Raw genomic sequence first — 27003 nt, forward strand, 5'->3', positions numbered from 1 at the left:
AGTGTTTCTTATGTCCTGGGAGAGAAGGGTTTTAAAGATCTTGTAACGGTAATAAAGCTGACCCCCGCAAAGAGGAGGCTCCTTTGAAAAAGAGTACAGAAACTCTTTGGGAAATTCTGAAGGAGCCAAGTTTTAAAGTTGCTTAAAGCTTCCATTTTGAAGTTAAGGAAGGAGAGATAGTAGTTATAGGATTAGATACGTCAAAATTTTGAACCAACTTAAATTCCTGTTTGAGCATCCAGATGTTGGATGATACTTCATTTTTATAATTTTTACATTTTTACAATTCCTATGTGACTAGCTCTTGCCTGTTTTTGTGTGTGTGTGTGTGTATATATTCTTTATAAAGAATGATGTGTTCAAAGAATGATATGTGTAAAATGTGTTTGTAGAGTTTCTGATTCTTTTGTTCTGGCTGGTTGATACCTATTCATTCATACACTATAAAAAACCTGTAACTTTCTCTACAAGGTCAAAATGCATGCATACACAAAAATAACTAAATGGTAGTTCCAATCCTAATACTAAATTAAACCTTGATTTGGCCTTGCTTTTATTTTGATAATTTTTTTAAGATTTTGTTTTTTTAAGTAATCAATACGCCCACTATGGAATGTGAAGTCACAACCCCCGGATCAAGAGTCACATGTTCCACTGACTTAGCCAGCCAGGCACCCCTATTCTGGTAATTTTTATAAAAGATCTAAACTGTATAAACCCTTCAGTGATGACTGGGACCAAGGTGGGCATTCTTTTCTGGAAAGAAGTATTAGAGTAGGCTGCCTGGCTTCCTAAGTATTTTGAAACATCTTAAATTGTACCTTTCTTTGTAACCTCATGAATTTTCTACCTCATTTTGACAGAGAAAATTCTATTCTACCTAGATGAGATCTGCATGAACCACAGCTCACTGGTGGTTACAAACTTGGCTACAAACTCACTCACTCACCAGGAAGACGGACTTCAAGTGACAATAAAAGCATGTAGGCACTTTTAGCTTCCTACGTAACAAATTCTCAGGTGTATAGCTTACCACTTGCCACCCTCTTCCTTTCTTCTTGATGAAAACAAGGGGCCCATGTAGAAAGATGGCTGGTTCTGCTTCAGTCAAGCCTAGAAAGGTAACAAATCTAGGCAAGGACTGGTAGGAGGGTACCACCTAGGACCTTTCACAGAAAAAGTCACTCAAATTCCTCAAAAAGTTAGATGTCTTATCTGGTATATCCCATATTAAACAGAGTTTACTTTATATGTTACAGAATAAATAATGCTAAATTTTAACTTGATGGATATTATGCTGTTTGATAAATCAAAAATCGAGCTTCTTATTAGTAAGACTTTAATTTTTCCTAAAAACGTTCAATAAAGAGAAAAATTATGCAACAAATTTTATTTAGCATAGTCAGTCCCAACATTCAGCACAAAAAGTTTACAGAGGATAGAAAGTGCATTAATAAAAGCCAGTCTTTACCAAAAGAAAACAGAAAATATATTATTGATTCAAAATATTTTACACTTGAATGATAAACTGCAATAACTTATTCTGGGCACCTACTGATAAGAGAAAGAGAGAGAAGAAAAGAATGCTTTAAGAAGAGCTCAATCTCCAGCTGATATCAGAGAAGTCAGTAGAGGTCACTGAGACCGGCAGTCTTTCTTGCTTTTTGCATTAGTGCCCTCAGCTGGAACTGTTTACGGGACAGAAGACGCACATGCTGGGAGGGGGGAAAAAGTTTCAACAGTTTAGAATGGATTTGACTCAGGCACGAAGTATCAGACAGTTTGTAACCTAGATGGGATCTAAGAATCCTAAACTCCTATCAACCTTCCTTTGGAACCAATACTTCTTTTGGTTGGCTTTTTAAACTCACTTGATTGATGCTGGCAGGTTGTGTTAAGGAAAGTTCCCTTCTAAGACCCTATGAAGGATCACATTACAGGGAAAGCATCACATTACAGGATCTGGCTTGGGAGTTTGAACTATATCCTGAGATATACCAAGATACCAGGGAAACTTGAACTGTGATCCTGATGAAAGTTACATAAAACTATGATAACTACAACTATCCCCAGTTGTCAAAAAGCAGGGGAATGAGCAGCATAAACCAGCTTTTGGCCATTGCCTAGCAACAGCATATATCTCTGGCTCTCTGGGTGCACCTTTCCCTAAGCTATGGAACCCAAAGAGGGGACACAGAAAGGGAGTCTTGGCTCTCTGACTTATACCCTGACATTCGTGTGCTTGCATCAGGTCCAAGACTGATTTGGCCACTTAATCAGAGTGAGAAAGACAAGATCAGTTAAGTGACCTGACCAGCCTTGCATGTTTACTGAAGCACCAGCAGCAGCTGGATCAAATATCCAAAGGGTGGCCACTACTATTCCTAAAACCATGCTTTTCATGACCCAATAGAGAATGGTACCCCAAACTAGCTCATTACATCTTCACGTATGTATAATAGCATTAAGCCGGAAACAAGAAGGAACTACTCTCTGGTACGAGCAGGGCAGCCCAATACTTTGCGGGGCTGTTTGATCTAGGAAGATGGGTCTAAAATCATGCAATTCTAAGAAAATTAAGAAGAAAAAAACAAAACAGAATCCCAAATGGGTGGGTCAGTCAGTGATCTTAATTTAGATGGTGTATGACCTGAAAGAACCAACAGCAATCTGACTGTATCTCCTAACCGCCCCCCTCTGGCACAGTAGTAAGAAGAATTACATGCAGCTTCATGCTGCCTGGGGGGGTGGGAGCTGCAGCCACAGATCTCACTCCCTCACTTTGGGAACACAAGGAGTTTTAACTTCCCCTACAAGGAAAACCCACTTGGTTTGTGGCTTTCAAGGTCAGTGCCTCTAAAACTTGAGTTCTGAGATCCTGGAAAGCAGATTGAAGAAGACATACCTTCAGGAAGACATCCAGATCTATTACTCCCCGCCTCAAGGCTTCTCCCAGGTAAAAGATAGTGTCTTCAATAGCATTTTCCTCTGCATACAGATTTAGGATCTGTTTGTATAGTGGGGCTGTGGGAATGATAACTTCATCAATATCATTGTTTTCAGACTGATTTTCCATTTTCTCCAGAGCAGAACTGAGTTCTTCATCCTTCTTTCTCAAAAGTTCTATGTTTTTATCGACCTCAGCCTGAAAACAAAACAGTCCAAGCATGAGGACTTTATACTTACTGTACATAATTATCTGCTGGTCAAAAATCTACAACTCAACTTTACCAAAACAGACCTGTGAAATAAAAAGGCAATACTTAAAACAACTCATGGTTGAGATTAATGTTTCAAATAATATACTGGCCAAAGGGGACGAGGGGTGATGTAACATGCTGAGAACAGAATAAATTTTTTTTAAAAGGTTTTATTTATTTAATCGAGAGAGAGAGAGAGAGAGAGAGGCAGAGAAGCAGGCTCCATGCAGGGAGCCAGGTCTCCAGGACCATGCCCCGGACTGTAGGCAGTGCTAAACCGCTGAGCCACCCGGGCTGCCCAGAATAAATTTTTTTTTAAGATGTTATTTATTTATTCATGAGAGACAGAGAGAGAGATAGAGACATAGGCAGAAGGAGAAGCAGGCTCCCTGTGGGTCTTGATCCAGTGACTCTGGGATCAAGCCCTGAGCAAAAGACAGATGCTCAACTGTTGAGCCACCCAGGCGTCCCAGAACAATGTTGAAAATACCCTGAGCTGAGCACTTCCAGTGACAGTGATAAGCTTGTTACTTATTAGTGACAAATGATGTTACAAACTAAGCCACCAGACAAGATACCTTCTAGCAGGAGGTTCCTTATATGAAAATCATAAAAGAGGTCTTTTTTTCCAAACAAATTGGCAGCTGCTACAGAGAAGGAACTTTCCTCTGTCTATACAGAAGATTAATCGATAGAACCCCAAACACCTGAACTTTAGTTACAAGATATTGTAGGTGGTGCTTGTGGGCTCAGAATTGTACTGCTGTCAATTTCCTGAATTTTTAAAAATCGCTGGCTACTACTGTGAAGTTGACTTTACATACTAGAACCATTCTGTGAGACTAATGGGCACACACAAACCACTGTCCCCAGAGTCCTCAGACACATTTGTTGGAATAACTTCTGCATGGGAATGAAAAGTGGTGAGTGAAACTGGCACTTAAATTATGCTAGTGCTTCATCATTAAGTCACATGGGCACAACAGTCTGATAAAAATGTGAGGAAGTTTACGAGCTAAAGGCTGCATACACTACGGATGACTGAGTACAAGGGCTCCCTGACCTTTAAGTGTGAACCCGTGGTCTGAAGATCTTCATCATGGCTTAGAATTCTCTCAGATTCTTATTTCCTGGTTACATCAAGCATTGAAACAATCGTCCTTGGTTTCAAACCTTGTCCCGCAGGATGAAGCTGGTCCAAGAACTGGTCTAATTCCCCTCCAGCTCCCAAACACCAAACTGCAAACACAGGCTCCGTTTCTAACAAAGCTATAGAGAAGCTAAATTCAAATGCTTAAAGACATGCAGAATTTTCTCTTACTAGACCCACAACTTCCAGGGTAACCAAGGTGTAGATATCTAAAAATTGCAACTGATCAATGAGTTACTTACCACTTCTTGATCTAAACGGGTAACCATTTCTTCCAGTTTCTGATGACCTTTTTTCAGGTCTTCCTCTGTTCGTTTCAAGGCATTGAGCTCTGCCTGGGCACGATCCATTTCCTCCTTCATCCGCCATCTCAGCTTGTCACTGACTGCTGAGATGAGAGAGGCTCGGATGGTGTCCTCGCTGATGGTGCCATCCCTACTGGGGCCTGCAAGGAAAAAGGCAGAGGCTACTGGCTTAATTTCCCATGCACTTCCTATTCCTTTCACAGGAACCTTCCGAAAACAGGACAAAGTGAGTTGACACTTTCAAAGTGGGAGGAAAAAAATTTTATAGTCAATCTTATAATTTCATCAAAAATAACATTAAAATCAGAGTTGAGAAATACTTTCCCTGAAAGGAATTACTATTATTAATCCATATTTACTTGCCTTCTGTACTGATAGGTGAAATAATCAGCTTTTTTCTCAACGAGGCCGGAGCTGTGTCCCTACTGTTATTACTCGATCTTCAACAAATGGGACAAATTTATACCAAAGAAAAACATTTGATTCAGGCCAAATGCATTGTCTAGTTTCACTGCTAAGCTGAAGGAGACAGGAATCTACTGCAGAGGCCAGTAAGAGGACTGAGAACGGGCAGTTTCCATGCTGTAAGGTTAATAAGGCTTCTTCCCTTCTACATGACTTACTCCTTTACTCTTTACCCAAAGTAAAGAACAGATGAGCCAGAGAGAGTGATGTATAGAAAATTCAATAGCTGATGAACTTGTTTATTCTCAGATTTCTTACTATTCTCTTTAAAACATCCCTTCTTCAGTGTCCTACAAAATTTCCTTGCATATTTCAGATCAAATAATGGGCTGATTAAGAAAAGAATGTCTAAAAGGCTTCTGAGGAGGAGAAAGATAGGTTAAGAAACACTGCTGCGATCCGTCTGTGATTCTTGCTTTTCTATGGGATGTTGTGTTGCTACTGTAAACTTGTACTTGCTGCCTTATCACCACACGCCAACCTCATCCCCAAAATTATGGTATACGTTTGCTACAACAATTAAATTATACTAATCACAACCTAGGAAAGGCAAAAACTTACTAATACGAAAGCCTGTAAATGCCCTGGGTGTGCTAACTACCTACTAGATGACCCTGCTTTTTTTTTCCACAGCCAGATCTACCTCTTTCTTTAACAAACTCTTAAATCATTCTAACAAAAACAGTTTAATGTTCTTAAATATCAGATCCCATCTTCTCTCTACCATTAAATAAGGTTAAGGCTAATCTTCATTAATGATCTTTCCTTTATTAACCCTAATTAATTCCTACTAATAGTTCTTAATATTTATCAGTTTAAAAACACACTTTGAACTTTAAAAAATACCCCAGAGTACAAAAAAGACAAGGATCTGCCAAAAGCTTCCTGCCTGACACTGGAATGTCAAGATGAGAAGGGCAACCAGATCACTGGAAAAGGAGGCACGTACTTACCTCAACATGGTCTGGGCCACCACCCATGTTACAAACCAGGAATTGGGCTTTTGTTTTTGTTGTAACACCGAACAGGTCGGAAACTTAACTTTGGTTTGCGTATCAGAAGGGGCAGGTTGTTACAGAAACAATGTTTATTATTCCATCCCATATTAAGTTGCTTTAAATCAATTTTTTTTCAGGTTTAAATGGAATTAGCATTTTCCCTAAACCTCTTGGTTGGTGTGAGGAACTAAAATTGTAAATTGGTTTTCTCCTCCCTGGCAAAAATGGCAAACCAAAGCATGTCGAAGAGAGAATTTCGGTACCATTTCTTGGTAAAAACTTGGTGTCCCTTTGGGACAGGAACAGTCTTATCTGTAAAGAACTGGACTCCTGGAGGGCTTAGCACTGAACTGTGGTAGCTGCTCAGGCGGAGTTATTTGAGTAAATGAAAGCAGTGAGTGTTAAAGTCTGCAGTGTTAAATATTTTACGCTATTTTTTGCTTTTCGACACCCTTTCCAACACACGTCCCTTCAAGGCAGTAGAGTTGTGTGGTTATTTATACGCAGCAGTTAAAGTGTTCCATTGATCTGTGTAGAAGTTTTCTGAAGTAATGAAGGATGAAGTGTATTTTTATAACCATCTGGGTTTTTCACACACCAAGTTTTGTTAAAATTATTACCTTAAAGTGGATCAACTTACACTGATGTGAAGTTTTCAAATTTCTTTTTAAAAACACACACTGACATTCTGGAATTAATAGTTTCTCTTATGAAATACATTAAAGGAAACACTACCATCCAGCAACAAATAAGGCCTTCCAAATGAGTCTCCAGCTAAAGCCATTAACACTCAAAATGGGATCCAAGCTGAGGCAGCAGCTTTTGATAAAGGTCACAGTTCACCTGAGGAGGGTGGAAGTGCCAAGATTAGACCCTGTCCTTTCCTCTGCCACACAGACCTTACTATGTAGTATATTTAAACATTTTAAGCCCGCCCACTTTCTAAAAAGAAGAGAATTTTTAATTAAGATCTGGAATATGAATGCCAAAAAAGAAACCCTATTAAAATTCAAAATTCCATGAACCTTGACAGTTTAAGGGATTGTTTACACAAATAATAAAGATTTGGTGGGAGAGTCTCTTCTTCTTGATCACTTTTCAAACAAAATAATTTTTTTGCCCTCAGATGTCATAAGAGAAATTTTAATTTCCTTATACGCTCTATAACAAGCCTAGGGTTAAGAAGAGTTTGTGGCAAATCGCCATACCTCAAATCCCCACACTGACCTTTTCCCATGCAGAGTCAGATTTCAGAAGTGCCCTTCTACAATTCCAGATTAGCAGCAATGAATAGGTAACAAAGATTTTGAGAAGTAATCCTAAGCAAAACCTCATTTAATGTTAGGTAGGATCCAATTACTGAACGTAAGTCTTAGGAACTAAAAGGTAATTTAAAAAAACGTTTCCGGGCAGCCCTGTGGCTCAGTGGTTTAGCACCACCTTCAGCCCAGGGTGTGATCCTGGAGACTCGGGATCGAGTCCCATGTCGGGCTCCCTGCATGGAGCCTGCTTCTTCCTCTGTGTCTCTGCCTGCCTCTCTCTCTCTCTCTCTGTGTGTGTGTGTCCCTCATGAAAAAATAAATAAAATCTTTAAAAAATAAAGAATAAATTTAAAAAGTTTCCTACTATAAGGAAACCAATATATAACCCAATAGACCTGATAATTCAGCAAATAATTCAGGCTCATATCTTCAAAGTGCACTAGTACAGACTACCTGATTTAAAAGCAGACACTTAAGACAATCAGTTTTATTTCCTGCAGTGCTTGATCAGTTTCCCGTAACTCAAAAAGATCATTTATATTAGAGAATCCAGGATAATCCCAAAGTACAAGATAACCGAACAGTAACCTTTCAAAACATTCAATTTACTAAAAACAAAAACAGTTTATCCATTTCTCTCATCCTCCAACCCGGTCTTCTAGCAACCCCCTCTCTGTGTTCTCGTATCTGTGAGCTCGGCTTGCTTATGTATTGCTTGGCTTATTTACTTTTTAGATTTCACATAAAAGTATCATCATAAGGGTAGTTGTCTTAGATTTTATTTCGTCTGACTAAACACTAACCTTTCTGAACTTTCCTCTAACGAGCAAAAGTGAATCACTTGCTCAGACCCACATAATGGTCTTTGGTTTGGTATCTGTGCTACAGATCAAACTGTGGAGCCTAAGCAATCCCAAAGATTAAGTTACTATCCCTCAGAAACCAGATCAAGCCCATATTTCCTTTTATAATAAAAACACACAAAAAATAGGTCAATCTCTGAAGTAGAAGGAACATTCAAATAACTGTGAATAAAGGCATTCTGATTCATGCTATTAAGTACAAAACTGGCAAAGCCATAAGCTGCTTAAAAATAGCTTTCATATAGTCTATGAATATGTAAGCTTCTAATACTACTACCATTCTCTGTGTAGGCTATGGGACTTTTCTTCCAAAGAAATCAGGGGACCTCAATTTATCTTTGATTTTTGTTTTAAAGATTTTATTTATTTATTTGACACAGAGTGTGACCAACCACAAGTGGGGGGAGCTGCAGAGGGAGAGGGAGAAGCAGGCTCTCCACTGAGTAGGAAGCCTGATGGGGGGCTCTGTCCCAGGACCCTGAGATCATGACCTGAGTTGAAGGCAGATGCTTAACTTAGCCACCCAGGCATCCCTCAATTTATCTTTTAAACACTATCAGGGCAGTAATCTTTAAGCTTAAGAAAGTTTCTATAACCACTATCAGTAAGAGAAAGGGTACTTAAAACCATCAGCAGGTTTATGCTTCTTGAAAATAAACATAAACCACAAGGAAAGGTGTACATTAGTTTACATGAAAATTCAAGTTTTCAAAAGTAAGGTAAGTAGGTATGAACCTACTGAGGTATGAACCTCATTAAAATAGGACACCAGGGGTGCCTAGCTCAGTTGGTTGGGTATCTGACTCTTGTTTTCGGCCAGGTCATGATCTCAGGGTCCTGGGATCGAGCCCCATGTCGGACTCTGCACTCAGTGTAGAGTCTGCTTGTCCCTCTCCCTCTGTTCCTCCCCACTGTTGGCACTTGTGCTCTGTCTCGCAAGCAAGCAAGCAAGCAAGCAAGCAAGCAAGCAAATAACTAACTTTAAAAGAAAGATAGGATACCAAAGTAGTTACTACTACAAACTAGACATGGTGCTACACAATCATAAAAAACGAGAGATGCGACTAGCAGGCAGAAGCACATGAGAGGGCGCCAGATTCTGGAAGGACAGTTTCTATATGCTCATAAACTCACTAATCCAGGATGGCCGGAGAGGGAAGAACACTATCAGACAGAACGGTCAAGAAAACCTCATGTTTACCAACTTCTATTTTCGAAGGAATGTTACTCCATAGGAAGCTTATTTTTCTTCCAAGTTTTTTTCCTCTTCATTAAATAAATATTGGACGCCTGGGTGGCTCAGTGGTTGAGTGTCTGCCTTTGGCTCAGGGCATGATCCTGGAGTCCCAGGATCCAGTCCCACATCGGGCTCCCTCTGCCTATGTCTCTGCCTCTCTCTGTCTCATAAATAAATAAAATCTTTGAAAGAAAAAAAGAAAGAAACAAAGACCAACAAATGGAAGATGTAGAAATAATTCTGCTGCAGCATTTACAAGATTTTCTGCTCCTAACATTTTTTTAAAAATTTATTTATGATAGTCACACACACACACACACACACACACACACAGAGAGAGAGAGAGAGGCAGAGACACAGGCAGAGGGAGAAGCAGGCTCCATGCACCGGGAGCCTGACGTGGGATTCGATCCCGGGTCTCCAGGATCGCGCCCTGGGCCAAAGGCAGGCGCCAAACTGCTGCGCCACCCAGGGATCCCTGCTCCTAACATTTTAATCCTTACCTTATTTATTTGACAGAGAGCTCAAGGTGGAATGGAGTGGGGGGCAAGGCAGGCAGAGGGAGAAGCAGACTCCCCTGCTCAACAGGAAGCCTCACACAGACTTGATCCAGGACGTTGGAATCATGACTTGAGCTGAAGGCAGACACTTAACCAACTGAGCCCCTGAGGCGCCCCTGCTCCTAACATTTAAAAAAAGACTTTAATGCAGGTAAAACCAGTTTCTGAAATGTCTGTTAAGAGTATTCTACCAAACTTATTGTTTCTGATCCTTATTTATGATTTAGGAAAAAAGTCTTAAGATGACATGACTAAACTCTGAGGTTGTGATATACAGCACTTAGGAAGATTTCCAAAAGAAATTCTATAGTAGGTACTGGCTTTAACTCCTGGGGTTACCAGTCATAATTTTCTAGTAAAGAATGGAGGTGTCCTGTTGGGTGTCATAGCATACAATGACTCACTGATTAAGGCCACACTTTTTAGTTACTAGACAAAATTACATTAATCATATTAAACTCAAAAGGGTACTCATATATCTATGGTGCCAGGGTAAATGTGATAGGAGGAGCATCATCAATTGAATATTGATATATTTCCCTAAGCATTTTGCTTGGTAACTCCCAGCTAGGATATTCCCAAAAAATGACAAGAAAAAAATACCAGTGGGGATAAGCACTATAACAAACCCCAAATCATAGCATATGTATTTTAAAAGTCTGAAGACTAGGATTCAGAACTATAAGTCAACTACAATCATCGACATAGTGTCCTGAAATAAGCCTCCAAAGAGAACTTTCACACTGACAAGGATCAAAGGACTGTCAAACTTTTACACCTCTGTGCATTTGACTGGGGCAGAGTGGGTGGTGGTGGTGGTTGGGAAGACACCACCTACTACCTTACTTGATGCTCAGATCCATCATTTTTTTTTTTTTTTCAGATCCATCATTTTTTTAGGGATCTTGTATGTGAGATGGCTTAATTATTATATTACTATATTAATTATACAGTTATAGATAAAAGTTTGTTTTGCTCTACAAGTAATAGAAAAAAGGATCTTTTTAAAAAAATTTATTTATTCATGAGAGAGAGAGAGAGAAAGAGAGGCAGAGACACAGGCAGAGAGGGAGAAGCAGGCTCCATGCAGGGAGCCCAACGTGGGTCTCGATCCTGGGACCCCAGGATCATATCCTGGGCTGAAGGCAGCGCTAAACCGCTGAGCTACCCGGGCTGCCCCCAAAAAAGGATCTTTGTATTAAGTTTCAATACATATTACTAGTTAGACTTTTTTTTTCAATGTGAACAGATTTGTTCCTTTCAATGTGAACAGATTTTTCAATGTGAACGGATTTGTTCCTTCATTACTAACAACATATATAACAAATTCAGTGTGACATTGACTTCTCAACAGAGTCTAAACAATGGAAACAGTCCTCAGGAATTACAGCTTTGAGGTTTTGTAGAAATTCATTTTGTTTTGTAAATGTAAGATCCATTATAAAAATAAAGTTTGGTTAGGATACTCTGAATAGCTGTGGCTAAAATTAAGTGAAATATTTGTATGTTTTGCTTTAAAAATAAGAGTCAAAAGTTAAATTTGATTTGGGCCCTAACATATCTCTCTGTAAAATATTAATCGAAGTCCTAGGACAGTGTAACAATGTAAAGGAAATCCTGTGTAAGGCCAGTAAGTTAAAACATACCCAAGGGCTTTATGGTACTGACAGATTTTAAAAAGAAAAACCCTGAGCTAGTTTACTTGGGGATTTGAAACATGACGGAGATCTAACCCATGCACACATATCAGGGGAGGGGGACACTGAAGTGGACAGGGCTGATCAGAAAGCACACGTGACTGACTACCTAACATCATGATGGCCAAAGCTTGGCCGTTAGCAGTTAACAACTCTACCAAAACATTCTGAACTGAGTCCTTGCAAAGTAGCTTAATGAATGTTACCTTGGGCTTAGGAACAAAAGTATCCAAGTGGGATATAGGACAAATGGCAGGATAAACTTTTCCAGTCTTGAAAAGAAACTATGAAAAAAGAACACAGCATGTGTTTCAAGGGAAAAAAATTGTCCAATACCCAAGATTTATGTGTTTTTTTTGTGTGTTGGAAATACAAAAAGGAGTTGTACATAAAAATGTGAGGCTTCTTTTTATTGATATCTTTTAAAATAAGTGAGAAGCATTACTTCATATACATAAAGCAAAACCTTCCATTTGGAAAGTGGAAATGGGTTTCCATTTGAATATAGAAAAAGTTAATTATATATATCCCAAAGGCACATCTACCCCTTCTCATGATTATTTGATTCAAAGAACTCTTTCTCAAGATGTGCATTAGCTACATGATTTCTCTCAAGGATAAGAATCTTAACAACAGATCCAAAGTATCCAAAGAATAGATTCTATTCCAGGTTAAGTATAAGGGCAGAAGCACTTCATTTTGTTAATTTCTCTCCTCAAAGTTTCAAAACACTAAGTAAATCAGGGTGAAGACCTCTGTAACCACTCTCTGATAAAAGGACTTCACTGAGAAGAAATAAACCTGGAGATTCTGGCACAAAGGAAGTATGGCTGATAGTATATCCTCTGATAAACTTCAGAATGGAGCCAGTTAGTTCACAGACTTTCTTCACACACACAGTCATAACGTGGGGAGGTTTCATTAGGTGGCTCCACGCTGTTGAGAGCACCACGCTGGACCACACTATAGTGACATTCTCGAACACTGGCTTGATAACCCCCAATCTTTCTTAATCCAGATTACAATATCCAATCACCTCATCATTCCCAAAGCACTGCCACCAGATGCACCACTGACACCGCTAGCACACAGGCATCTGGCAGAGTGGGAATTAACCACTCCCACAGCACGCTACTCTTCCCTATCCAGCAGAATTTGGCCTTCTCCACTGAGATGCTTCATTGGGGACTAAAGCTTCTCTTAAGTACCCATTTGTCAGCCTAGAAAACATACATCCATACCTACTTAAGCTGTCTTCTGGTATCTGCTGTTAAGAGAACATAAACAAGTATTCATGTTGTCTCCTAAACTTACTCTTTATAACTTGGTTTGGTGGTCAAGTCATTTTAAACCTTTAAGATCAGCCTTCAGGTTCTTACAGTTTTGGCAATACCAACTTGGTGAAAGTTATATGCCTAGTCCTAACAGAAGTGTTTCACTCTTAAACACATACTTTAATCCAAAGAAACAGAAATTTAAGTTTTTAAAAATTTAACTTTTACCCTCAGTTACCAAGAAAAGTTTCTCTTCTGATGCCTCTGTTGATAAACAATGCTTACAATGGACAGAAAATCTAAGGAAAGTTGTGCAAATTCCACATCTTTTTCCAGTAGAAAATGTTTTTGATAGTTGCAAAGATGATATACTAAAAATACACCTGGTCTTACAAATGACTCCTAGGAAAAATTTGAGTTATGGATCACCACTTTTTCTCCCCTTATATAATACAAGTGTATTAAAATATCACTACAGTTGCCCAGACATGATAGAAAAGCAACATGGACAGGTTTTTAAATTATTCAACAGCTGTCTTCACTGCTTACTGCCCTCAGTGGGCTTCAATTTCACAGGAGTGGCTTTACGTCAGATAAAGTGGGACGCTATCTAATAAAAAAGCTATACAATGAAATGACAAAACAAATTCTGATTTTCTTTTAAATATTTAAAATCTACATTGAGTGGAATCAGAAAGAGCTATTTAAGTCCCAGGATCTACATCCATCCTCATTCTTCTTCAGTACTTTGTTTAAAGAAGTTGCTATAAGGAATACAATCTCCATGACTTCATTTTTATTTTATTTTTTTTAAAGATTTTTTGAGTGCCCCCCATGCGTGCATGAGTGGAGGTAGGGGCAGAGGGCGAGAATCTTCACACAGATGGAGCAAGGAGCCTGCTGTATGTAGGGCTCTCAAGACCCATGAGATCCTGACCTTGAACCGAAACGAGTCAGACACTCAAGCGACTGAGCCACCCACACGACCCTCTATTACTTCATTTTTATCTTTTAAAAAATTTTTAATAAGATTTTATTTATTCATGAAAGACACAGATAGAGGCAGAGACACAGGCAGAGGGAGAAGCAGGCTTTCTGAAGGGAGCTCGATGTGGGACTTGATCCAGGGATCCCAGGACCACGCCCGATCTGAAGGCAGATGCTCAACCACTGAGCCACCCAGAGGTCCCTATTCATTCTTAAATGGTTCTTTTACTTCATGATATTGGGGATAAATACCAACACCTGCACAGGCATTCATATCAATAATAAAAAGACATGTTGTTGATGTTTTCAGTCAGGTGCTTGTTTTACACCATAAAATCAAAACCTATACAGTGAAACTATAAAGTTATACAAAGTACAAGGATAAACAAACTGCATTTGTTCTCCCTCATGGCCTCGGTAGTACAGAGAATAATAACAACACAATCCTGGCAGCCACTAATATACTGAGGAAATGTTGACTATTTGTGAACTCTAACATTCAAATACTTTTATGCTTCTGCTTTCCTGTATTACAGTTTTGAGGTCCAACAGTGTTGTGTACAATGATGAAAAAAATTAAGTAGGCAAGCAAGGTAGAAAAATACATATTAAAGGATAGCCAAGATTATCATAAAATGTTTCTAGCCTAAGAAAGTACTCTTGAAAAAATATATAATATAAATTTCTTTGATGACCTGTTCTAAAAATATAAACATTAAATGTGATTTTAAATACACCATTTCCCCCACATTCCTGATTTTTGGATATGTGGAAATAATCTAGTCTAAGCTATAAAATGCTTCAAACCTATGGCTTCCTCCTATGGCTTATAATGAGTTAACACAGGCACCTGAATGGTCGGTTCAGTCTAGGCCTAAGAACTCTGGGTTGAATTCTGAGTGAAACGGGGAAACACTGTCAGGTTTTGAGCATGGGGGTGACATCATTTATGTTTTAATATGATTAATCTGGATGCTGTGTTTAAAACAGAATATAGGGCCACAGACAAACACAGAAACCTTTTGGGAGGCTTTTGAAATAAATTAGATGAGAGACAATGTGCTGACTTGGACTCGCACTGGTTATGATCAGATTCTAGATCTATTTTGAAGACAGTAGGTTCCTGATGAAGAATCTAGGACGATGCCAAAGTAAGAGGACTGAGTAGGTATCAATGGAGATGGGGAAGCTGTGTAGAAAGATGCAAAGTTTAATTCTGGTCATGTTGGACGAGATATCTGCTAAATATCCACATGGAGGTAGTAAGAAGGCAAGTGCTATGAGGATCTGGAGTTCAGGCTGGAAGCATACATTTGGGAACTGTGGACACAGAAATGGCATTTAAAGCTAAGACTGGAGGAAATCACCAGGTGAGTGAGTACAGTGAATGCTAAGAACTAGGGCAAGAGGCCCACCAACATTAAGAAAAGGAGGGACCCGTAAAGAAGTCTGAGTATGTGTATTTGCGAGCCAGGAGGAAAACCGAGTATGGCATTCCGAAAACAAGAGAGGAAAGTGTATCAAGGAAGGAGTAACCAACTGTGCCAAATGCTACTGACAGGCAAAGTAAGTGGAGAGGAGTAACTACTTGTCGGATTCAAGCCTGTAATGGTCATTAGTGACCTTGACAGAAGCAGCTTTAGTGGAATGGTATGAAGGAATCCCAAACGGAGCGACTTAAGAGAGAAGAGGAACTGAAGATAATGGAGTACAGATAATTGTTTTGAGGAGTTTTGCTTGCAGAGGGGAATGAGGAAATGGAATAGTGATGAGAAAATTGAACCAAGAGGAGGATTTTTAAAGGTTAGTTTGGGGCATTATTTTTTTGTGTGTCGATGAGGAGCAATCCAGCAGAGAAGAACTGATGATGGGAGGGAAGGACTGCTGAAATGACTGGCCCCCGAGTGAGGGAGAGAGGATAAGATCTTGTGGAGCAAAGACAACTAATCTATGAGAGAAGGCAGGTATGTGGTACAGGTAGTGGCAGACAGGTATGCAGTGGGGTGGGGAATCTGTAGAAATTCTTGTACTGCTTACATCTTCGCAGTTGAAGAAAATTATACTTCAGGCACCCTAAAAAGCCAACACTAAACAGCAAGAACTACTGGCCTGTAATAATTTGCAATATACCCAGCAGTGCTTTCTTCTCCTAAAGATGCTCATCTGTTTTTACATATAACCAGGCCAGGGAAATCAAAGTATCCGTTAATAGTTCAACCCATACAAAGTTCATCAACAAAAATATGTGACCCATAGGAAAGAGTGAAAAGAGTCAATCATTTCTTTTTGTGCCTTACTAGAAGGCTCATTTACATAATGATAAACCACCTACTTCAAGTTCTGGATTATAGGACATTGACCATTAAGAGTTTTTCCTGTAACAAGAATATTCTAACATTTCACATGTAAAAATGAAACACACTTTTCACAACAGGAGACCATGACTTTGGGAGAAAATACAGTTTTGAAGAGTACTTACCAACAGTGGCCACAGGAGGCTGGGAAGGGTACTGAGAACTTGTTGTGGCAGGATACTGACCACCAGGTGGGTAAGGACAGCCTGGATAACCACTGAAAAAAGAATTTAAAAACCCATTAAATGTTAAGATGACTCAACACTAGAGTACCTTTAAGAACCCCATTCAGGATGCTAAGCTTGACATTTTGTTGTATCAGTTGATGACTTTTAAAGCTACAGGTGTCTATTCAAATTAAGTTCTAGAGAAGTTCCATTAATGACATTGGGTCTTCAGTAAATGGTTAAAATATTCTTGTTTGGCCCTATTTATTGATGGTTGCCTTCACAGGGATCAAAAAGCAACTAGAGTATTTCTAAGGGCAGGTGGACAGTATCAAAACTGAAAGTAACCACAATTTTGTGAGAACTTTCTCATTCCAATTAATTAGCATACCAGGGAAATTATATTATTTAATTTTTACCTATGGTTCATTGATAGCCTTTGTGAGTATCTGATCTGAAAATTCTCCTCTTTAAACAGTTTTCAAAATAATAATCTCATGCTGTGGATAGTTTGTCTCACTCATTTATTCATATCAGAGTTAAGAGAAACTTTCCTTAAAAGTATTCTCCTCCAATCTTTTATCTAACATTGTTTTTTAAAAAATCATTAACAGGGCAGCCCCGGTCGCCCAGTGGTTTAGTGCCGCCTTCAGCCCGGGGCGTGATCCTAGAGACCCGGGATTGAGTCCCACATCAGGCTCCCTGCATGGAGCCTGCTTCTCCCTCTGCCTCTCTCTTTCTCTCTTGTGTCTGTCATGAATAAATAAATAAAATCTTTAAAGAAAATAATTAATAATATCCCTGATAGTCATCTTTCTCTATTGAACACTGAATATCATTTTGCTATAACTTCTACCTAATGGTCCTAAATTGGCATTCTGGAAAACTAACTGAATAGGAGACTTCTAACATCAGCCTTCTCTTTTTAGGTGAAATCTTTTAAATTCCTTCAACCATTCTTCACAGGACATGATTTTTCAGGTCTAGTGACCTTCCTCTGAATGCTTACTGGTTTAGCAGTGTTTCCCTTACAATGGGAGAAGAAAAGTAAAACAAGATGATCACTAGCTACCTGTTGGGCAACGAATCTTGATTAGTTTTCAGATCTATGACAACTGCAATTCTGATCAATATGCCTTGTACAGGTCCACTAAAATTACTATGAAACCCAGCCAGTTGAGAGTCTTGGGGTGAGAGCCCTGAGTTTGGAGTCAATAATCCCTTTCCAGTGCAGTGGCTCAAAGATTCTACTGTTTGTACTACCAGCTCACACTTTATTGCTTGTCCCCAACAAAAAAATTTTGTAGAGCTTGTTGAAGATTCAATGTAATCACAATACTCCCTCATCTATCAGTATAAAAGCAAAATCAAAGAAGAAAACAGCAGGCAATTCTGTTCCTCCCAGACACATGCCAAAGGCTTACTGAGCGCTGCTTTTGTTTCTGGTCTCTTTAGTAATAGCCCTGCTACTGTGGTGCCAGGAAACCGTGCCAATCTTACTGAAATCTCTGAATCTACGGTTTTGCAAACTGGGATAAACATGTTTTTTTCTGGGGTTACTCCCCTTTTGTGTACCTTTTAAAAGCAATCTGTGATCACATTGCTGGATTTTTCAGTAACCTGGTATAAAACTTTTCTAGGCCTACAGACAAACTTCCAAGAACTCCCATGTCTCTTAGTTTGCTCAATTTCTTCTTCATGGTTATGCTCTACATTCAGGGTTAATAATTCTTCCTGAGTAAAGAACCGAGTAGTACTATTTTCTATCTTTGTACATTACTAAACAATTTGCTCTATATGTAGCACATTTTTTTCATATTCTGAAAAGTCCTTTTAAAACTACATATTTAAAAAGAATTTTCCAATACTCTTATGTTCCTTTTTTGTTATGTACTCCTTCACATTTTACTTTTATTATATTTAAGGCACCGTATCTAAGTGCTTAAGGTAGGAGCTAAGGTATGAATCCATTTCTTCCTCAAGATGCTATCACAACAGGGCATGATCCCTGTAAACAATCTTGATAGAATCAAGGAAATAAGCAGTGTCAAGTAAAAAATCAAGAGATGTAGAATGGAAAATCACTATCAGCTAGAAGAGATCAGGGGAGGTTCTGGGAGATCTGGAATATCCATGGCGGCTGCACTTTTATTCTTTTTTATTTCCTTTACTCCTAACCCTATATTCTTCAACTATACAACAGTGTTTCTCTCCTCTTCCTGGGAATGCTGGGGGCTTTCGCATCTTTGCTGACATAAAATGAGTGGGCTGGACTTGAGAACTAGAAAGTATCCCCGCAGTCACAGAACATTAGAACTCTCTCCTGCCCCTTCCACCTTTGAACACCGCATTTCCTTCTTCAAGGTCCTCCTGGTAAACATGTTCTTTCATTTCTGAAGCTATTGCTGAGCTCCCACCTCCACAGCAGCTGTAACCCCCACCTCTAGAGTTCTATTTATCACGGCACTTACCACTGTCTGTCTTTTCTAATACCAGGAACTGGTTCCTAATACCTTATTACATGCGTGCTAGTACACAGACCCAAACTGGAACAACCATTCTTGACATACCTTTTAGTTTCCTTGTATACATGCTGCAGGTGCTAAATTAAACTTTCAAAAGATCTTAAGATTTGGAAGAGAACTTAGAGATCATCTAGTCCAACTTTCTAGAGCAAGAATAAAGACTCTCATATTCATTGTTTTAAGATAAAGATTCTTCTTGAGTCACTGATTTATTAATTCTCCTTTAGGACAAAGGGAGAAGAGAAAGAGGTTCTGAAGCTCTTCTGCCAAAATCTTTTATATACAGAAAGATACAGATGGCAATTTGAATACAGTTACCCTTAATAACTCCTTAGCATATTACTTATATTTTGAGATTAAACGTTACATTTCAAAGGAAAAAAACATCAATCTTTGAAAACAGGCTGTCTCAAAAAGGAACTTCTTACAAATAACCTCACAAAAGACACTTTTATGGTTACCTAAGTGAATAAGATTTACAGTTTTGTCAATATTTTCTGCCTTCATTTTCATCTACAAGTTTCTCTGAAATGGCTTCATTTTTCAGGAGTCCATTTCCTTATTGTACTTCCCACAACCACTTCCTTATGTCCAAAGTTCTTTCTTACTACTGACCATTATTTGTAAAAGCTTGTAATTTCAAGGCTTCAGACAAGAAGATTCCATTTCTAGAACTTAATCAGAAAATTAAATACCTCAAGAAATCGAAAACTTACAGCCTGTTTCTCTATTACAATCCTAGGAATCTTTTCTCATTGTCCCTGACAGGTACTCATCTAGTCTGCTTACCTCTCTAATACAACAGAATGCTTACTACCATGTAAAGCAAGTCTCTGAAATTAAGAAAGATCTGGAAATAAATAAGATTCCTAAATTTAACTTATACGATCCTGCATATTATATATGTACATCAGGTGTTCAGGAATCTGGCCACATTTATCTGTGACGGTTATGTGAAGCTAAAAAGAGTTATTAGCAGGGTGAAAAATTTCTTGTTGCTAGTTAAAGTAGCCAGAAATCTCACCTGGACACTGGCCATCTTGCATTTTAAGTCAACCCAAAGACCACTCTTCGGAAAGCAGCCCTAGATTACCACTAAAACTACACACTTGAAACATGGGTTAATAATTACTTCTTATTGATTTTCAAGTGTCTTACTCATAGACTGATCTCACAATTAACTTAACCTTCTTGAATTATGTTATTATCAAATGGATAATAAAGGCTGGCAGTATAGTCTTTGAACTAAATGAATAAATAAGACTGACCTGATCATGTGAACCATTAATCCATTCCCTGTAATTTATAGAAACATTAAGTTTTTTTTTAAAGGGTATTAAAATATAGGGGAGCCTCAGTGGCTCAGTCAGTTGAGCATCCGACTCTTGATTTTGGCTCAGGTCACAATCTCAGGGTTGTGAGATTGAGCCCCACACCGGGCTCCTCACTAGGCGTGAAGCCTGCTTAAGATTCTCTCTCCCCCTCCAAAAAAAATAAATAAATAAATAAAAAGGGTATTAAATTATTTTTTTCTCCTTGAACTCATTATAATTAGTATTCCATTACCCTTTTGGCTACTTACAGTAAATATACAAAGGTGTTAAGAGAAGGAGAGCAATCAAGGATTTAAATGTCCAAAACTAATCAAGATCATTATCATTATCTCACTCTTTCCTTCTCCCTAAATAGAATGAACCTACATTTCTCTAGAATGGAAAAAACTCCTTTGGAATTCTATACATACCATAAAATTTCACCAGTACACCAAGTCTTACCTTCCATGATATTGTAGTTAAGTTTACTTTACTGCTCTAGCTAGCACCCATTATTTCAGTTCTAGATCTAATAGAATTTCTAATACAATTATTCAAAAGATTTTTCATTACCTGGGGTTGGGAGGATATCCAGATGGATATGCAGAGATTCCACTTGGCATGCTTGGCATATAGGAAGCTAAAAATAATTTTTAACATTTTAAAATAATATGCATAGTCCTGGATATATGGGCTATCACATAAGACATATATCACTCTCAAACCACTGCAAAATTTCATATGAGTAAAGAATCCAAATCTCAGCACCAAAACAAAACACTCCACCCATATGAGTTCTTTACTGCAAGCAGTATCTTCAAATCACAAAATTCTCAATGCATTAACTATGAGGCATTACAATACACATGACAATCCCAACAAGGAATAACCAGCCAACAGGTCAACCTGGTCAGCTCTTCGTATTCTCAAACAGTCTGTAACCTGAGACAGCAGATGGTTCAACTGGAATTTGGAGGAAGGTAATTCTGCCCTCCTCTGGTCCAAGGTCAGCTTCCTAGAAAGTGCTCTCTTTATTGTATCTAAGAAATCTTTTGATATTTCTTGTAGGATCATGTTGACCAATTTGCACAGCTGGTTTTGTTGGCTTGAGAACTTTAAAAGACTTCAAATTACTATGAGAAGTCCTTTACAAAACATATATTCAGCCAGACTGGTTAAAAACAAAACAAAAAATTGGAAGTCCTGGGGAAAAAAAGGTTCAAATCTAGCAAGCTTAAAGAATGGTTTACTTTTTAGAACACTAAGGACCTAGAACTGGTCAGTGGTGCCAGGAGGCCAATCAATATAGGGGAAGAAAAAGAGAAGTTAATTTTGACTTTAATTGGAAATGATTTGTCTGAGAATCAGTTTCTCAGTGAAATTTTTCTCACTGAATACAATGATGAATTAGCTCTTAATCCACTCAATAAATATTCTAGTGCCTTCTATGTAACCAGCACCAGGAATCTGATAAAGAACTCTTGGCTTCAAGTTGCAGGAGATAAGGAATAATAATTTTTCATAGTGATAATGTTATGACAGGAGAAGTCAGAGTTTTACACACACACACACACACACACACACACACACACACCATACAGGAGGCAGCTAATCTAAACCTAGGAGGTGGGGGTAAATAAAAGTGAAATAGTAGAGGAATAGTATGTAAAGGCTTGGAGGCAAGAGAGGTGGAGGCTTCAAGAAACGAACTTTTAAAACGCAGAATGTAGTGGGTGGGAGACCTACACACTGGGCTCCAAGGGCCTCAGAAATCTTAACCAGAGTTGCTGAGCATACAGTCTCCAAGTATCAGTGTTCACAGTCTTCCTACTAGGATGAACTACAGATGTTATAAGTAAATTTTTTTCTTAAGTATAATGAAGCTAGGAAGATGGCCAATGCTATTTCAGAAAGGGAAAAAAAAAAACCTCCTGAAATGTCTCAATTGCTGGATTCCGTAAGGCATTTTTTCTTCCTGGGCAAAGTGCAATTGATCTTTAAGAATGTCAAAACACAAGGCTACTATTAAGTGTCAACAACATATATGGTCAATTACTACCCCCTCGTGCTAGTTTTAGTCTGTATACATAAGCCACCACCTCATGGTTCTTCGTAATCAGAAGCAATTTTCCTTTCCTAAGGTTCTGAAAAGGTACTAATTCCACTAAAGCCTTTAAATTTTGATTCTTAGAAACAACAAATGTTATTTGGATCCAAGACTGTCAAGGAAGAAGAAAATGAGGTAAAGTAATTTTAGAGCCAGAATAAAATGGGATACAAATACACATAACATACAGAGTTAATATAAGGATTAAATAAGAATGAATATGAAGTCCTTAGCTGTGTCTCAAAGTTACAACTCAATGTTGATTATGATTGTTAGTTGTCAAAAAATGAGGTTTGGCTATTACATCTTTTAATGTGACTCACTGCTAGCTCAAAGTCATCCTAAAGAGGAGATAAAAAAATGTTTGGAGTAATGGTAAAAATAGTAATATAAGTATATAATTTCTGAACTAGGAGGTAATATTTATCCAAATTTCCATTCATTGGTGTGTGTGTGTGTGTGTGTGTGTATGTGGGAATGGAATTTGGACTTTTATCTCTTTATAGTCACACCTACTACTAATAATTAATATTGTTTAAATGTATAAGAAGTATTAAAAGACAATAAATTGGTCTCTTGTAGTAATTTACTTAAATCAGCTATAGACTGTTTAATGTGATATACAGTGAGTGCAAAATTAACTGCAAAAATAATCTCTTTCCTGCGGTCTCTTTCTGGAATGCTGCACTTCCAATGTCAATATAAAACTGGAAGAAATTTAGGGAAAAAATGTTGCTTTGGAGACTGCCTAAAATTCTGAAAAGGTTATCTTCAGTGGTCTCTAGCTGTTACTGGAGAAAAATAAACACAAATAGCAAACTAGGAAATATTTTGGTATTTCAAACTTAAAAGAGCAAGGTGGTCTAATCTCAGGTACTAGAGTCAACAGAATTTATTAAGATGAAAACAAATTTCTGGTCCAAAAGAATTACTAAAACTTTTCATAAAAGAGCTACTAATTCCTAAACCCAAACTTATTCTGTGAAGGCAGGGAAGGAAAAGGAAACAGGTACAGAAAGTTCTTTCTGTTAGATTTCCATTCAGCTTGTGAGTCAAGATGTTCCTCAAGACAGAACAGATTAAAAAGAGAACTCTCAGTATGAGAAAAATGAAAGCTCACATAATCTAACAAGTTTTGCTTAATTATAATCTTCAACAAATTTGTTAAAAAAAATCACAGCTCAAAACACAATGAAATCAATACAGGTTTAGTAAAGTTAAAACAAGTAAGTACCACCAACTCTCAATTATCCAGGGTGATTTGAAAGTATTAATAAGAATTACTGAAAAAAAAAAAACCAATAGAGATAATGTATATCAACCAGGAGAGAGTACTGACACCCTCTCCACACCAGATAAAATCATGAATTGGCTGTACTAAAGAGAAGAAAGCTGAGAGCTAGATGTCCACTTGTGTAACAGCCAGAATAGCAGAATGTGAATGATTTAGTTGACTCTAATTGATTCCTATCTACAACACTGATTCTGCAGTTGCAAAGAAAAGCAGGCTACCTTTTGAGTTCTATGTTTCCAAACTGATCATAAAGGGCTATTCCATGGCATGTATGATAATGATAAAAAATAATTCTAGCTCTATTTCAGCTTTCTCTTCCACTTTTGAATCTAGCACACTCATAGTTAGATTTCTACCCACAAATGAAAGCCCAAATGCCCGTCTTTGGTGGGAATCTGTACATGCAGATGTGTGGCCTCAGAATACCTCCAAAAAATCCACTAATTGGGTAAGCTAAAAAGTGAAGGCATGAAAAAAAATTTTTTACAAGGTTTTATGTTTTGTTTGTATGAGTTTAAAAATCAAAACTTAATTATACTTACTATTTGGTGGCCCTGTTGCCTGGTATGGTGGATAAGATGCTGAAATAGTGGGACGAGAGAAGACTGGGGGTTCATCTCCAAACACCACAATCATGACCTGAATAAGCCCCAACAAGTCTGACTGAGGCTAAAAACAGAATACAAATGAAGTCAGCTACAAATTTATTTTTTGGCAAAAAGGAAAAGTTCAGTCATTTCTTACTGGTTTTCAACTGAGCTTGATAACTTTTGTAGGATCCCAAACATGGGGGATCCCTGGGTGGCTCAGCGGTTTCGTGCCTGCCTTTGGCCCAGGGTGCGATCCTGGAGTCCCGGGATCGAGTCCCGCGTCGGGCTCCCAGCATGGAGCCTGCTTCTCCCTCTGCCTGTGTCTCTGCCTCTCTCTGTCTATCATAAATAAATAAAAATAAATCTTAAAAAAAAATCCCAAACATGAAAATTCTATTTAATAATTTAATAAAGCCAGGTGATTTTCACTTATCATTTATATGTAGCAAATGTGTTGTTTCATATATATATAAATGACACCAGTGAAAGCAGTATAATGCAAAATTCAGATAATATTGTTTTTCATTTGACTCCATACAGCTAACTAAAACTTGTATTTCCTATGGACAAATGAAGTCTTCTGGTACAAATTCAGGGATGGATGTAAGCAGTAGTTACAAATATTATTTAAGGCCTTTAAAAGATAACAATGTTACCTTGCAACCATGTTCTGAGGCTCATTTTTTTTGTTTTGTTTTAAAGATTTATTTGGGGGGGCAGGGGGACAGAGAGAGAATCCTCAAGCAGATTCACTGCTGAGTGCTGGGCCTGAGTTGCGGCTTGATCCCAGGACCCGAGACCATGACCTGAGCCAAAACCAAGAGTCGGACACTCAACTGACTGAGCCACCCACATGCCCTTTGAGACTCTTTTTTATTAGATAGTATTATAAACTCTAAAATTATAGGTATACTCTTTGAGAGACAGCATGAGTGTGCACTTGAGTGGTGGGGTAGCAATATTAAGCAGCTCCACACCGAGTGTACAGCCTGCCTGATGTGGGGCTCACACTCTTATGCCCCTGAAGTCATGACCTGAGCTGAAGTCGAGAGTTGAAGGCTTAACGGACTAAACTACCTTGGCACCCCAGGTATACTCTATCTTAAAATCACTAGATGGTTGTACAAAAGACACATATCATTAAAGATTATTTCCTTCCAATACCAGTTACAAAGAGGGTGTTTGTTTTTCCAAAGGTTGCTAAGCTTCTCTCTCAAGTATCTATTGACCACTGACAGATGACAAACTATATTCTAGGCAAAGTTGTTCAAAGCAGCTTATTTGATGGTTCCATTTTTTACCGCTTAACCTATTCTCTGTGGATCTCATATACTTCATTCATTAGTTCATCAGGATTACAGTCATCTTGATCAGCTGATCATCTTCATAACATCTCTTCTCCTGATAGAAGTGTTCGCTATTTTAAACTTTCCCAAGGACCAAATTCATCTCCCGTGTTCAATTTTGCCCCAACTTTTGGACAATGACAAGGACTAACACCACAGAAAGCTTCCTGTGAAAACCTGCTAGCTCCCACTATCCCTATATATTTTGTTTGTGAATTTATTTTTAAGATTTTATTTACTTATTTGAGAGAGAGAGAGAGAGAGAGGACAAAGAGGCAGAGCAGCAGGCAGAGGGAGAAGCAGATTCCCTGCTGAGCAAGGAGCCCAATGTGGGGCTCGATCCTAGGATCATGACCAGAGCTGAAGGCAGAAGCTTCACCAACTGAGCCACCCAGGTGCCCGTTTGTGAATTTATAAACTGAGACTGGGGGCAAGCGCGTGCAGTACTTGTAGCACAAAGGAGCGCAGACTAGAGATTATACTGGTGTGGGGGGATGTAGTTATTGAAGACACAGTCTTTTATCTCCTGTTAATTATCTGGTCCAACAAAACTCCCAAACTAAATCATAACCTCATACATTTAAAAAAATTGAGATTAATTCACATACCATAAAACTTACCTTCTAAAGTATACAGTTCGGTGGTTTTTTTCCATCACCACTATCTAATTTGAGAATATTTTCATCATCCCTAAAAGAAACCCACACCCACTAGTAGTCACTTCCCATTTCCTCCCTCCCCCAGCTCCTGGCAACCACTAATCTATCTTCTGCCAATAGATTTATCTATTCTGGACATTTCATATAAATGAAATCATGCAATACATGACCGTTTATATCTGGTGTCTTTCCCTTAATGTAATGTTTTCAAAGTTCATCCAGGTTGTAGTAGGAATCAGTTCATTCATGCATCTTCATGACCATAGTTTTGCCAGGACAAGTTTTAGTTTAATTCTTTGTCATACCATTACTTTCACACAAAATTCTTTGAAGGAAGAAAAATTAATCAAATCTTTAATATCTACTTCCTGGCATATTATAAAGCAATAGGTCATGAATTCAAACTAATTCAGAATGACAAATGACTAATTCAGAATGACAGAGGATATGAAAAACATAGGAAAACTGCAGCCTACAAATCAACTGAAACAGGTAATACCTTTATAAAACTGCTTTCCCACTGAAGACCTGCAAACCTCATGTAAAATTAATCTCTTCCTGAAACCCCCTCACTACTTGTTTCTCCAGCAATAAAAAGGGTCAGATTTTACATTCTTTTTTTTAAATTTATTTTTAATTTATTTTTTTAG

The 27003-nt window shown here is 38.3% G+C and overlaps 1 protein-coding gene across 1 annotated transcript in view; it reads right to left on the minus strand.

Annotated features, from left to right (window-relative positions):
* Positions 1 to 1373: 1373 nt before the first annotated feature.
* Positions 1374 to 27003, minus strand: part of TSG101 (tumor susceptibility 101) — a 42087-nt gene continuing 16457 nt past the window's right edge. The window contains exons 5-10 of the mRNA XM_038569218.1: positions 24301 to 24427; positions 20931 to 20997; positions 16478 to 16569; positions 4593 to 4795; positions 2906 to 3145; positions 1374 to 1715 (exon numbers count right to left, since the gene is read on the minus strand). Of these exons, the coding sequence (XP_038425146.1) occupies positions 1626 to 1715; positions 2906 to 3145; positions 4593 to 4795; positions 16478 to 16569; positions 20931 to 20997; positions 24301 to 24427 (819 nt within the window). The 3' untranslated portion in view covers positions 1374 to 1625. The remainder of the gene's footprint in view (positions 1716 to 2905; positions 3146 to 4592; positions 4796 to 16477; positions 16570 to 20930; positions 20998 to 24300; positions 24428 to 27003) is intronic.

This window comes from Canis lupus, chromosome 21, assembly GCF_011100685.1.
Source record: "Canis lupus familiaris isolate Mischka breed German Shepherd chromosome 21, alternate assembly UU_Cfam_GSD_1.0, whole genome shotgun sequence".
Classification (NCBI taxonomy): domain Eukaryota; kingdom Metazoa; phylum Chordata; class Mammalia; order Carnivora; family Canidae; genus Canis; species Canis lupus.